Source organism: Poromitra crassiceps (genome assembly GCF_964638095.1).
Source record: "Poromitra crassiceps genome assembly, chromosome: 16".
NCBI lineage: Eukaryota > Metazoa > Chordata > Actinopteri > Beryciformes > Melamphaidae > Poromitra > Poromitra crassiceps.
In genome coordinates, this window is record NC_139645.1 from 41,171,202 (window position 1) to 41,185,701 (window position 14,500).

General features: G+C 47.2%; 1 protein-coding gene across 1 annotated transcript in view; it reads right to left on the reverse strand.

The window, feature by feature from the left end:
* Positions 1–14,500, reverse strand: part of LOC310791645 (intermembrane lipid transfer protein VPS13C-like) — a gene marked incomplete at its 5' end in the record, with an annotated part of 249,586 nt that overhangs the window by 169,123 nt on the left and 65,963 nt on the right. Inside the window, 1 exon segment of the mRNA XM_083653298.1 lies at positions 1,338–1,451. Within this exon segment, the coding sequence (XP_083509424.1) occupies positions 1,338–1,451 (114 nt within the window).

The following is a 14,500-nucleotide window of genomic DNA, read 5'->3' on the forward strand; positions in this document are numbered from 1 at the left end:
AGCTCTATGGACATAAACACTGAGGGTTCAGGGTTCTACAGTCATATAGGTAGAATGTCATGTGACCACATTTGAGCAGCCAGATTGGCTGTTTTTGAGCACAGTTTCATAATAGCTGTGAACGTTGTTTTAAACTCATTTGGGTGGATAATTAATGTCATGGTCAGCTGTGATATCCTATAATATATATATATTTATAAAACGGCTCTCTCAAATCAAGCAATCTGATTGGTTCACAGCCATTGTATAAATCCCGTAACCCACTCCAATAACCCATGGCCATGGGTTATGAGTTGCCATGGCAACTCTCTTACTAAAAGGCTTTGAATACCTCAAATGACAATGTAGAAAAAACAAATGGCGGAGACAGCTGTCAGATCCTTGTGAATCGATCTTCGCTTATAACTTTACTAATACTTTGCAGAAAATTATGTTTTGTACAAGAATAGACGCGGGCTAATGTCTTCTTTGCAAAAAAAAGGCTGTTAACCCCGCATTTAACCCCGTAACGTTAGTTGGTGTCGGGCTTTGCAGAAAGCTCTCAGCTTCTCAGCAAGCGCTGAGAATGCAGCGCTGCGCTCGAGCTGCGTGTCGGGCTTTGCAGAAAGCTTTCAGCTTCTCAGCAAGCGCCAGGATTGGCCAATGTCAACTTCAGTCTCCAGAACGATCCAATCAAATCACCCGCACGTCTATCTTCTTGCTAGAGGTCCCGCCTTACAGTAGTATTTCAACTGACTCTATCAGAATGCCATGCCAGTCGGACTTATAGTATTGTAACAGCCCGCTCCCGGGACCGTTAAGTGAGGAGGAGAAGAGGCAATACTTGGTACAGGCTTTATTCACGGTTCACCTCATAGCTCCTAGCTACACACACACAGCTCCTGGCTACACACACACAGCTCCTAGCTACACACACACAGCTCCTGGCTACATACACGTCCAGTCGGCTTCCTCGTATCTTCAGACTCTCCCTCCCCACGAGCCAGGAAGTGCCACTAACACCGTCTCGTATGCTGCCTTCACGTAACGTCGTAATCCCCACAGACATGTCAACTCTGGGTCGCTACATTATTATTATTATTATTATATTATCATACTTGGAAACCGTTTTATAAAAGCGGCCTCGTGGGATAACAGCTGATCAGCGGGATATATTTGCCACAACACACTGGCTCTCATGCTATATTGCTATATATATATATATATATATATATATATTTGAGGCTGGGTTTCCAGAGTGTGTGTGTGTGTATGTGTATGCGTGTGTGTGGGCACGTGTATGTGTGTGTGTGTATGTGTGTGTGTGTGTGTGTGTGTGTGTGTGTGTGTGTGTGCACCTTGATGGGGGAGATGTGGAAGTGTTGGAAGAAGTTGATTCCTGACGTGTCGGTGAGCGACGCCTCCATCAGCTCCGCCTGCAGCAGCTCCAGGTCACGCTCTATCAGCCGAGTCTGCACCCACACACACACCCACACACATGCACACATACACACGCGCACACACCCACACACACACACACACACACACACACACACACACACGCGCGCACACACAGTGTACAGAGGGTGAATTGACGCTTGACTTGAAACTAGGGTTGTCAAAAGTATCGATAGTATCGAAAAGTATCAATACTGAAAATTTGAATCGGATACAATACTCATTTGCAACAGTTTTGATACCATCAGTGCTCTCTTTTAATGAAAAATCACTGATTTTCCCCTCTCTATCATTGGGTATCTGTTGCTTCAACAAGCTAAACGTGTTGTGAGGGCTAGAGCAGGGCTAATCTGCTGTCTAAGTTCAAAGTTTGATCAGGCCTAGATGATGGAGAAGTGTGTGTCTGTCTGTCCATCTGTCTAACTTTATTTTTATGCCTCTTGATGTGTTGTCACCCCCCCTTCCCGTGGTATCGAAAATGGTATCGAGTATCAATATTTTCCTGGGTATCGGTATCGAAGTAGAAATTCTAGTATCGTGACATCCCTACTTGAAACAAACAAACAATCAGAGCCCACATACTAAATTGTAAAGATAATATGATTTGTCTTTCTGTCTGCTCCATGTTTTGTATTGCTGTGATCATTGCGCTGCATACTGTAGTAAGTAATCTTGTTACAAATGAGGAATTCGTAATACTAATTCCTCATTTGTAACAAGATTACTTACTACGGCTATTAAAATAATCCTGAATCTTATAGCTTATTTCACATTCTATATTTGTCATTTCTTCCCTGGTTGAATCCTGTTATTACCCACCTTCTGCTGGTCAGCCTGCGGATCAGCAGCTGGAGTGAACAGAGCCAAGATGGCTCCCAGGAAGCCCTGATCGATCTTCACCGCCATCTCCTGCACCAGAGCCATGAAGTACCTGCATACACACACACACATACACACACACACACACACACACACATACACACACACACACACACACACACACACACACACACACACACACACACACATACACACACACACACACACACACACACACACACACACACACACACACACACACACACACACCTGTAAGCATTACCTGACGCTTCAGAAATCATAAAAGTGGTCCTTATTTGTGAAGATTATCTTGCTCAACACAAATATTGTTTTTCATAAACCTTTGTTAACCACAGACCTTATTTTCTGCATTTAACCAAAATCCCCATGCAAAGATCCCATTGACTTCCGACGAGGGAACCAGGAAGTGCTAACATCCGGCTCTTAGGACTTGCGGTACTCTACAGATGGACTAAAACATGAGGAAGGGTCATGTGACCTTCACCACAACATGACTGGACTCACTTGAACTGCAGGACCTGGCTGTGCTCGTTGAACCTGGTGATGATGGAGACGTCGATGAACGGCTTCGGCTCTGAGGAGAAACACCGTTCAGGTTCATAGGCGAGGCGAGGCTAGTGTGTGTGTGTGTGCGTGTGTGTGTGTGTGTGTATGTGTGTGTATGTGTATGTGTGTGTGTGTGTGTGTGTGTGTGTGTGCCTGCATGGTCTACCTGAGTCCAGAGCGATGGACTTGGGAGGAGGAACAGGGTGGAACACGATGGGAAAGATGGCTCCAGGCAGCTGGTTGTCCACCTGAGAAACACACACGACACGGCACCACACACACACACACACACACACACACACACACACACACACACACACACACACACACACACACGCACACACACACACACACACACACACACTTGTTAGCCATTACACCAGACTGTGTATGAGGGGGCAATGATGATGATGTGTGTGTGTGTGTGTGTGTGTGTGTGTGTGTGTGTGTGTGTGTGTGTGTGCGCGCGCGTGTGCGTGTGCGTGTGCATGTGTGGTACCTGTAGCCAGTGCAGCTGGGCCCTCAGGCTCCTCTGGTGTTTGGACTGTTTGAACTCCACCTGGATGCCAGACAGGAAGTTCCTCCTCACCGGGCACGAGAAAGGCGCACGCATCACCATGGGAACCCGGCCAAAGTTCACCTGTAACGCACACACACACAGTGATATACACTTGGGTCATATAGTCCCACCCCCAAAATACACACTACGTCACATACAGTGGCTATCTTCTTCTCTGATTGGTTGCGCTCATGAAAGGTCAGCTATAAGTAGGTCCAAGTTGAGAGATTTTGAACTTTGAGCGCAGAGCAAAGTGGCAAAATCGAGCTGTGCGCGTCGCCAAGGGTAGTGCTGCCGCCTAGTTGAGCCGCTCTGCCCCTATAGGAAAACAATGGGACAGCAGGCGCAGAGCTGTTTTACCATGGATCATGTGTAGGCGCCTTAACAATTGTAAGCCACCAGCAGGGCAGACTGTGCAAAACTGGTTAAAAAAAAAAGTATTTTTTTTAAATTTGGGGAATATTGTGATATCCAATATTATTGAATATGATGTTGATTGGTGGAGCAGATGATGTCATGTACAAATGTACTGTAATACTCTGTTCAAGACAACTCGCAGAATTACATGTAGGAAATTCGGGTATCATTTCAGAGCTCCAGTTTGTGAGTTGACGTCATCAAAATGTTTGTTGACCTACATGTAATTTGAGGTGTAATTACGCAATATGTGTTTACATTCGCTCTGATTATAGCAATATGTTCAATTCAGCTGCTATTTTACGAATTAAATTAGCTAGCTGTGTATGTTTTTGTAACTCCGAGTTAAAAACGGCATGAACGCAACTATGCCGTAGACCGGAAAATCCAAGTTGAAAGTTCCGAGTTCCAAGTTGTCTTGAACACAGCATTAGCCTGGACATTAAAGCATATGGATAGGATTAGCGGTTAAGATGTTATGTAACACTTTAGAACCATAGCAATTTTTAGCCGTGTGTGCGCTGCGGACCTCCAGGTTGCTCTCCAGGCGGACCCAGCCTGGATCAGTGTCCCCTGCCTGGTGCTTCTGGAAGGCCTTCTCCAGCAGGAGGATGTTCTTCTGGTTGAACGGCTTCCAGCGACTCTTCGGCCTCATCTCCCACACCACACCAGAGCTGAGAGAGAGGGTGTGTGTGTGTGTCCATGTTTAAAGTCACAGTGAAATGTTAACTGACTTCCCATGTCACAAAATGAACCTATTTAACAATACATAAATACATGTTCTCATTGTAAAACCTCCAATTTCTGTGTCTAATTCTGATCTAAATAGTTTTCTCTCCTGTATTTATGAGTTAAGAACATAATTTTATTTTTTTGAATATAATTTTTTGGGGCATTTTGCCTTCATTGGACAGGACAGCAGGGAGACCGGAAAGGTTGGGAGAGAGAAAGGGGGCGACACGCGGCAAATGAGCACAGGCCAAACCCGAACCCGGGTTGGCCACACAAAGGACCAAGCCACTGTGGCACGCGCTCCCCCAGGTGAGACACTGGGATGCCGCGACTTGAGAATATCTGAAAAAAGTTTTGCCAGGGTTCCTTGTTCATTTATTTTCATTTGTGGAAACAGTGTTTGTTGTGATACTTATTTTGGCCGCAAGAGTGCACTAATGCTTTTAGTCCAGATATAAGACAGAGTAGGCTACTGCATTGCAGGAAGGTTGGTTCTGATCAGAGAACTGCACCCAGTTTGACCCGGTTCAGATCCAAACTTCCCTGGTAGGGGCAGAAATGCATGATGGGACATCTATGCAAAGCAGCCATGGCGTCAGGCGCTCAGGACTGGTGGGCTGCGCGGGAAGCAATACTTTTTTTTCCCATGATGGCGAAGGCTAGGCGAAGGCATGACCCGCCCCTCTCTGCCTCTGATTGGCTGACTGCACTCGGCTGCTCTCGCCTGCGAGTCAGAAGTCATCTCAAACGAGCCTAATATATTTCATTCAGTCACTAAGCATCATTTGTTCATAAAGTGAGCAGCAGGTGCAAAACAACCATTAAATCAACAAGCATGAGATGGCAGATGGCAGCATAGAATCAAAAGGTCATCACCTTATTTCTTCTGATTTATATTTCAATTCAAATACATGTCACTTGTGTTAACAATGAGCTGAATTAGATTGTTGTACAGGTGAGGTGTTGTTTCCTGCTTCGGCATTTCTGCCTGTCGCACCTCCGCCGGTGCCATTAGGACAGCTGCAGGGTCGTCAGCTGGAGGCCGCCGTTCACTGATGTTTCGCCCCCTATGCCAGTACATCTCCCGGCGGGGGGGCAGTGGCATGTATAGGGGACGTCTCCCCGCCACCCCCTGCAGCTGCCTTTACTGGGGTGTTAGCCCCCAACCGTTATCCTTCCTCCGGAGCCATAGCCAGTAGCTCGCCTTCTCTGCCTCCTCTCCTAGCTCCTTCACAGCTTTCCTCAGTTTTGCCCCCGTCATTCCGGCACCATGGAGCAGCTTGACTGTTGTTTTGCTGACGAAACCTCGGCACCCTACCTCCACAGGGAAAACCCTGGCTTTCCAGCCAGCCTCTAGGCACTCCGCTGCCAGCTCGGTGTACTTGAGACGTTTCCTTTCGTGGGCTGCAGTCATGCCCTCCTCCCAGGGGAGGAGGGCATGCTGTTGCCTATTTGTACTATGTCGTAAACGGAGTCCACTGCACAAGAATTTCACACGTGGTACTTGTACCATGGAGTGACAATAAAAATCTTGAATCTTGAATCTTGAATCTTGGATGGTAAGCTCAATTAAGAGGACCCTTTTCTCAGCTGTCGACCACATGACGATGTCTGGCCGGAGAGTCGTTGTTATGATCTCTCTTGGGAAGACAAGCTGTTTTTTGAGGTCTGCCACCATCTGCCACTCTTTGTCGGGCGTGAGCAAGGTGTTCCTCTTCTGAGCAGGAGGTTGGAGGGCGCTGCCAGGTTTTACAAAGAAGGCAGGGTTTGCTGTTGCTGGTGTGTGGTTTGCCGCTATCCTACAGCTTTCGAGGACCTCTGCCAGTTTGGTTAAGACTTGGTCATGGCGCCACCTGAAGCGTCCCTGGGTCAGCGCCACTTTGCACCCCGATAGAATGTGCTGGAGGCTTGCCTTGATGTGATCACACAGGGGGCAGCTTTTCTCATCTCCAAACCACAGAGTGAGATTCCGTGGGCATGGGAGGGTGTCATAAGCCGCCCTTAACAGGAAGCTGAGCCTGGATTGTGGTGTCCTCCAGATGTCTGCCCATGTGATGCGCCTGTTGACAGTTGCGTCCCATCGCGTCCAGGCTCCTTGGCTGGCCTGGGATATCGCCTTTACGTGGAAACGCTCCTGCTCCAGCCTGGTGACCTCGTCCACCACCATGGTCTTTTGCTGCTTCTTGGTGGCTTTAGACCAGAACTGCTGTGGTGCTCCCCAGCCTAGGCCAGCGCGACCGGTCTGGACTGACCCCATCACCTCCCGATGTTGCAGATTAGAGATGGCATGATCTACTTCGGTTTACGCCTTCCACTTGCGGCCTGTGCGGATGGGGACTTTTGCACTCCTTATGAGTGGGTCAGATGACTCCTTCAGCTCCAGTACAAGGCGTGCCTTCTCTTGCTTGTACCCTAGGCTGATGGGTTTGAAGGGGAGCTCTAGCATGTTCCGGCCAAAAAGACCTGTGTCCGAGAAGCAGCGGGGCAAGCCCAACCACTTTCGGATGTAGCTGTTAGCTAGACTGTCCATCCTGCTAACCTCTGATGTAGGGATTTCACAGATCTTTAGAGGCCACATCACCCGATGGTATAGCGTGTGTTGGTAGCACCACACCTTGTGTTTCCCAGGCAGTTGGCTTTGCTCGATCCTCGCTAGACCCTCTGCGAGTTGTTGTTTTGCAAGCTTTCCCATTTGCCTATCAGACAGTTCGGCGGTGTACTGCCTCCCCAAGCTTCTCAGTGGTTTTTCAGCCAACAGTGGAATGGGCTCCCCTCCCGCAACGAAGACAGTCCTGACTTGTGGCACACCTTTCCTTATCGAGAGACTTCTTGATTTTGCGGCATTGATCTTCATTCTTGCCCAAGTAAGCAGCTCATCAAAGCGCTTGAGGAGCCTGGTCGTACACGGGGCCGTCCGAAGGATGCTTGTTACGTCATCCATGTAGCTCCTCAGTGGAGGAAGCCTCTCGCCTGATGGTAACTTGATACCTCCAACTACCTGCCTGGCCCCTCTGAGGATTATCTCGAAGGCTATCACGAATAGGATGGGGGAGATGGCGCATCCCATGGCGATTCCACATTCCAGCTGTTGCCATCCTGTCGTGTAGCCTTCCAGAGCAAAGCACATGTGCAGGTTGCTGAAGTATCTGGCGATGATGTTCTGCATACAGTCCGGGACATGAAAGAATTCCAAGGCGAAGTCTTCCAACTTGTGCGGCACTGAGCCGTATGCGTTGGCTAGATCTAACCACACCACATGCAGGTCACTCTTCTCCCTCTTTGCGCGCTGGATTTGGTCCCAAATCATAGAGGAGTGCTCAATGCATCCGGGAAAGCCTGGGATTCCAGCCTTCTGGCAGCTTGTATCGATGTATCCATTCGCCATGAGGAAGTTGGTCATTCTCCTTGCCAAGATAGAGAAGAAAATCTTTCCCTCCACATTCAGCAAGGCGATGCTTCTGAACTGGCTGATGGTATGGGAGTTCTGCTCTTTGGGAATGAACACACCAATGGCTTGCTGCCATTCTGCCGGAACTTGCTGCTTCTTCCAAGTTGTTTTCATGAGCTTCCACAGTACCTTCACCACCTGGGGGCAGTTCTTGTAGAGTTTATATGGAAGCCCGTTTGGCCCAGGGGCTGACGCTGATCTTGCCTTCTTGATGACCTCCTCCACTTCTCGCAGCTTAGGTGGGGAGGTATCAAACGGCAAGGTCGGTGGGGCTGGGCGTGGTACGTGGCCAGGGGAGCCGAGTGGTGCAGTTCGTCTGTTATCGCTGTACTGACTCTTGATGTGTTGTTCCAGCTCTTCCTTTGTAATGTCCAACTTTCCGCTCCTCTTCTCATCCAGTAGCTGTCGGGCGTGCTTGAAGGGATCTTTAAAGAAGCTGGTTCTCTCCTTCTCTCTTTTCTTCCTCCTCCTTCTGATTCTCTCCACTCTCCGCAGCTTGGCAAGGCTTTGTTTGATCTCATCCCACAGTTCCTTCAAGCCGACTTTCTCATAAGGTGTAGCTTTCCTCCAGTTTCGGCGGAGCTGGCGCCTGGCTCTGACCAGCTGCTCTATCTCTTTCTCTCTCCTTCCTTTCCTTGGGGCTGTGGGCTCGTTCCTCCTGACCTCGCCAAACTTCTCCCTGCACTCCTCAAAGATGATGGTCCCAAAGATGTTGAGCTTGTTTTCAACACTTCCTCGCAATGCCAGCTCCAATAGTTGGCTCAAGTCGGAGTCAAGCTTCTGCCACGCTACTCGGTCACTTGCTTTAGGCCACTTGATCTTGTTGGGCCTTCCTGGCTGCTTTGTCATTGGCTTTTGGGGGTGTACCTCTGGCGGGGTTGTGTCCTCGTTTCTGCTGGGTGTTCTTTCCATCGCAGGGTTTCCTTCTACTGCATCAGACGTCTCAGCAACATTGGGTCCTGCTGCACTGTGGTTGCAATCCCGGCTTTGGGTCCCTATCGTCTGACCTGCTTGCGCAGAGCGAGGTCGCTGATCTGTCTGCCTTCTGCACTTCATCTTCCCCTGATGGATGTGTAGCCCCCTGCGTGACGTAACCTTCTCCCATCCGCAAGTACACTTTCGGAGGATTTTCTCGTTGTCGTTATTCGTTCCAGTCGTTTCCGTTTGTTCTGTCCTGGTGGGCCCATCTTCCATCCCGCCTCTCGGAGGGCCCTCGGGTTGTTTTCTCTTATATTTCTTCGTAGTCGAGGTGGATGCTTCCTGGGGCTTCCAGGTCGCTAGTGGGTAGGGTGACTAGCCGCCCACTCCTTTTGCAGTCTTTAAAGTTCAATGTAATGCAGTGACCCTGTTCTTATATCAACCTTGATCATTCTCATGAGTCTTTCATCTTTTTTTTAGATGTCCCTATAGGCTACATACGTGCACTGCCAAGAGTAGCAGCAGTGTTATAAACCACAGGGCCAGACTATATTAAAACATAAACACACATGGCGTCTTTCATTCAGGCTAGCAAGCAAAACTGCTGTCTGTCTGATCCATTGATGTCTCAGAACAGACTGTAGAAAGAGATGCAGGATAGCTAAGCGAATGTGATTGGATGAACATTTGACGCTAGGCCAATCAGAGGCAGAGAGGGGCGGGTCATGCCTTTTTTTCATCATGGGAAAAAAATATTGCAGCCCTCAAAGGATCCAATTCACACTTCCTCCTCCTCCCCCTTTGATCACATGACTCAAATTCCCCAACTCCCCTCCTCCCACACACACACACACACACACACTCACACACACACAGTCAGTATTCATGCAGCAGAGGAGAGAGAACATGCGGTCTCTCCAACACAGAGAGAAAGAGGAGCCCTTGTTGCACTGAGAACACGCGATACTGGTGTGAAGAAGCTCCGCCATTAGGAGCGCTCTGTCCTTTTTGTACACAACAAACCAGAAGGAAAGGAGGCTTGCCGTGAACCGACGTTAAAAAGACAACAGCGTGGACGTCTAGTGTGACGTGTAACAAACGCGCCGCGCAGCTTCCCAAAACAACAACAACAACATGGTGCCGGAGTCGCCGCCGGACATGGCTGCTGTGCTTTTGGTAGCCGTTCATGTTCTGCAAATGCGAGCGAAGTTGCTTACGCTCCTCTTCCACAAGATGGGAACAATGGCGGATTCGTGGGAGCAGATCGAGGCGAGGTTTGAGGAGGACCTGAAGAGGAGCCGGGAGCGCTTCGAGGAGGCGAGGCGCGCCAGGCTCAGGAGCCGCAGGCGGAGACGTTTGCTTCTCCTCGCACAGTGCGGACTGATCTCGGAGAGACGCATGTGGAGGAGAGAGAGACCACACGGGCCCGTGTTCTGGTCCAACGTCCTCAACAATTTCAACGACGACGAGTGGCGCAGTCACTTCCGTATGTCGCGGGACACCTTCGGCTTCATCTCGGAACTCGTCGGGCCACACCTGACGCGCAGGACGACAAACTGGCGGCAGCCTCTGGAGCCTCGGCTGCGACTCGCCGTGGCGTTGTGGTGGTACGCTACCCCGTGTGAATACCGCTCCATCAGTTGTATTTTTGGCGTCGGTGTCGCCATCGTGTGCGTGTTGGTACGCCAGGTTACCAGAGTGCTGAAGATGGTGCTCTATAAATGCTTTGTTGACCTGCCGAGTGGCGCTCGTTCTTCAGGAGACGGTGGACGCATTTGCCAGCCGGGGCCAGGGGTACCCACAGTGTGCCGGTGTTACGCGCAAATCAACCCCCCTGTACATGCGCGCCCCCCTATGTAAACAAACGCATTGGACAGACCTGCCCCCCGTAGTACCACATTTTAGCCGCCAGGTGTCATCTGGACATAAAAACACTGCTACATTTACAGGCAGGCAGTACGTTACCTCAGATCTTCAAATCTCACTAAATATAGACAGTTTTCACGGAACGATGTTGCTAGGGAACAGTTTGAAACCTAGCTTAATTCCTGTCAGTTATTGTATTAGCAAACACTGCAACTGGAAGGAAGCTAGGGACAATTTAGAATGGCAATTGTCAAGTTAAAACCGTCTAAAGTTGGATTGTAAAAACGTGTCTTTGTAATTAAGAAAATAAATAAATAAAAAATCATGACTTGACAAGTAGGCTATAGGCTACGTGCTGTAGACATACTCTGTTATAATAAGGACATGCAAAACACATTCCAACTGGGATTTGAACTCACGCCTCCCTAATCTGCAACATGGACCAGAAGTCAGCTCTTAACCCACTCCACCACAGAGACCATTAATGGCAGTTGGTGTGTTTTGCATTAGTTAAATCGTTTCTATGTGCAACCTTGCTCTCCCGTACGTGATTGTCCCCCCTGTCTAAACACCTCTCCTCACCTTCCACTTGTGTCTGGACAAAAAGGCCCCCCTGCAGTACCGCATTTCCACCACCATGTGTAGTTTCTCCCATGGAGGCTTATGTTTAACTGTAAAAACAGGTGAGATAGATAGATAGATAAATAAATAAATAAATAGATAATAAATAGATACATACATACATACATAAATAAATAAATATATAAATAAATAAATAACATTTCATCTCTAGGTCTCTTTAGATTGCCATAAGATGGACTGTAAAAACAGGTCAGTAAAATAAATAAATGAATAAACTAAATAATTCATGGCCTTACAAGTAGGTAGAGATACTCTGTTATAATAAGGACAAGCAACAAAGATTACAGGTGGGATTTGAACCCATGGCCTCCAAGTCTGCAGCATGGACCAAATGCTAACTCTTAGACCACTGTACCACAGAGACTTCTTGTGGCATTCACGCTGCTTTGCATTAGTTATTTCTTTATGTGCAACCTTGCTCTCCCATACATGATTGTCCCCCCTGTCTAAACACCTCTCCTCACCTTCCACTTGTGTCTGGACAAAAAGGCCCCCCTGCAGTACCGCATTTCCACCACCATGTGTACAAATGTTTCTCCCATGGAGGCTTATAAAAGAATGGAACCTCATCAAGTCTCGTCTGTACACACTAGCCCATTTAAAGGGAAAGGTTTCCAAATGTAGCCTATATTTAGGTTTTGAATTAATTGGAGTACCAACATTTCATCTCTTGCCAAAGGATGGACTGTAAAAATAGGTGTTAGTAATCAATCAATCAATCAATCAATCAATCAATCGACTAAAGAATGCATGGCCTTTCAAGTAAGTAGACAAACCGTTATAAAGACATGCAACAGACAATGGGATTCGAACCCAAGGCCTCTGCAGCCAGAAGTCAGCTCTTAAACCACTGCACCACAGAGAGCTTTGATGATTGTTGCTGTCTTTTGCATTAGTTAATTCCTCTCTATGGGCAATTCTGCCCTCCCATACATGCTTGTCCCCAAGACCTCACATCTCTTCCACTGTCTATGTGTACGCCTCATGCAGAAGTGTCCCCTGCTGTACCACATTTCTGCCACCAGGTGACTGGGAAAACCAAACACCTTGCTCTAGTCTTCCTAGTTCCTCTTTATTGGGGTCACAATATGACCGTAAGTGGTCATTTTGACGTCAAGATTACAAGCTCTCTGATGATAAATTCCTCAATTGGGAGATTCATGCATTTATTGTGTTAATATCCTTTAGAAAGACACTTAATGTGAAGAGGCAATTTTTTCTATTCTGTACAGGTACAATTAGATTGACCACACCTTGTTGCAGGTTGTTTCTCACAATCATCATGCTAACCATGTCTGTCTCTTTCATGTATTGCATGTGTGAGAGAATGCAACAAGCAAAGGTTCTTGAAATAACATGTATTAATGGTTGGTAGACTGATCAACAAGGAATAGGCCTACATGTGTTTTGCTTGAAAATAATAGCATTTCAGCATCTGTCACTAACTAGATTAAAACCTATAGGCTATCTGTTTTGTTTCAGACAGCCTTGTGACTTGCTTTGAACACAGAAAGAAAGAAGGAGCCTGCCTGCATATCAAAATGAGGCTAATAATTGCATTTAACTTGTTTATTTAAAATAGTACTTGACCAAATAGAAAACAACAGAATATTGACGAAAAACCATTTTGACTCTAGCACAAGTCTGGGTAAGGAATGCTTATGAAAGATTCTGAGGCCTTAGTAGAAGCTTAATGTTGAAGGCAAGGCAAGGCAAGGCAAGGCAAGGCAAGGCAAGGCAACTTTATTTAATGCCAAAAGCAATTCAAAGTGCTTTACAGAAATAGAAGAGATAAAACAATACAACAATGGAACACATGAAATTACATCAGGAAAAAAATTACAATCACAGTAAAAAGTGACAATAAAAAAGAATTGAAGTTGAAGAATACTGTCTGACGAAGAGCTGTTTGGCTCGAAACGTTACCACTGCACTTGGTGCAATAAAGCTATCAAAAAGGAGTCATTTTAGTGTGCGAGCGATTTTTTCATTTGTTTCACTGTTATATTTTTTCGTCTCAGCACCTACCCGAAGTCTGGGTCCTTGGATGTGCATGTTTTCATCTATTTCAAGTTGAAGAATACAACATGAATCTCCTGGTAATTCAACGTATTAGCAAGATACACCTGGGTGTATTCATTCTAACAAAGCTTGTTTGCTGGTCGGACAAAACTGCCTACCCACCAAGCCCCGCCCCCGCAGCAGACATGTGCAGACTCGAGTTTGCCAATGAGTTTGCTTCAAGTAAGTCAAGACAGGCAGATTCAATGGTGGAGTGCATGCGCCCCCTAGTGGATGCATGCATTTACACAGGGGGGGGGCACGCATGTACAGGGGTGTTGATTTGCGCGTAACAGCGGCAACAGCAATGGAACCCTATGGAGCACAAGTGGCGCGAGGCGTGATTGTCTGAATCTAGCCAGTTAATGTTTATATTTTAAACACTGTGACAGTTCACACAACTTTAACATGACATTATACATCAAACTCTTGAGCTACTTCTGCTCTCACTCAGAATGTCAAAATATAAGCGATGTGATGTAGGCCTATAGTTTTTGAGATATTAACGTTTGTTTGGCACAACTCATACTATTAACTACCGCAGGGTTCCGCATTTCTGGGTGGCAAGTGACGTCACGCTGATTCGTCCTATAGGACCCGCGCATCCGAGACTCTGAAGGAAGAATGACTGATGAGTCGTGCGTTGAGGATGGTGGTTTTCTAGTCTCGGCTCCCAGATGTTTGGTGAGCTGCGCCACCAAAGGCGTGACAGGATTAATTACAGGAGTGAAACGGATTAAGACTGAGGGCTGAGTCTAGTGGTTTTCAAACTTTTTGTGGCTAAACACCAATGGTCAAGCCAAAATCTCAACGCACACCTGTATTCATATCCATGCAAAACAATCAGTAAATGCTTTTTATTTACTAGTTACCAAGCATATTTAACAAAAATAATTCAAGAATTAATTTGAAACTTAAAATGACATCAAACCAGCAACATAAGCCCTTTTCCCACATGCGCTTTGTACCGCAAAATGACCGGTACGTGGTCTAATGCCTGCATGTGAGAAAGG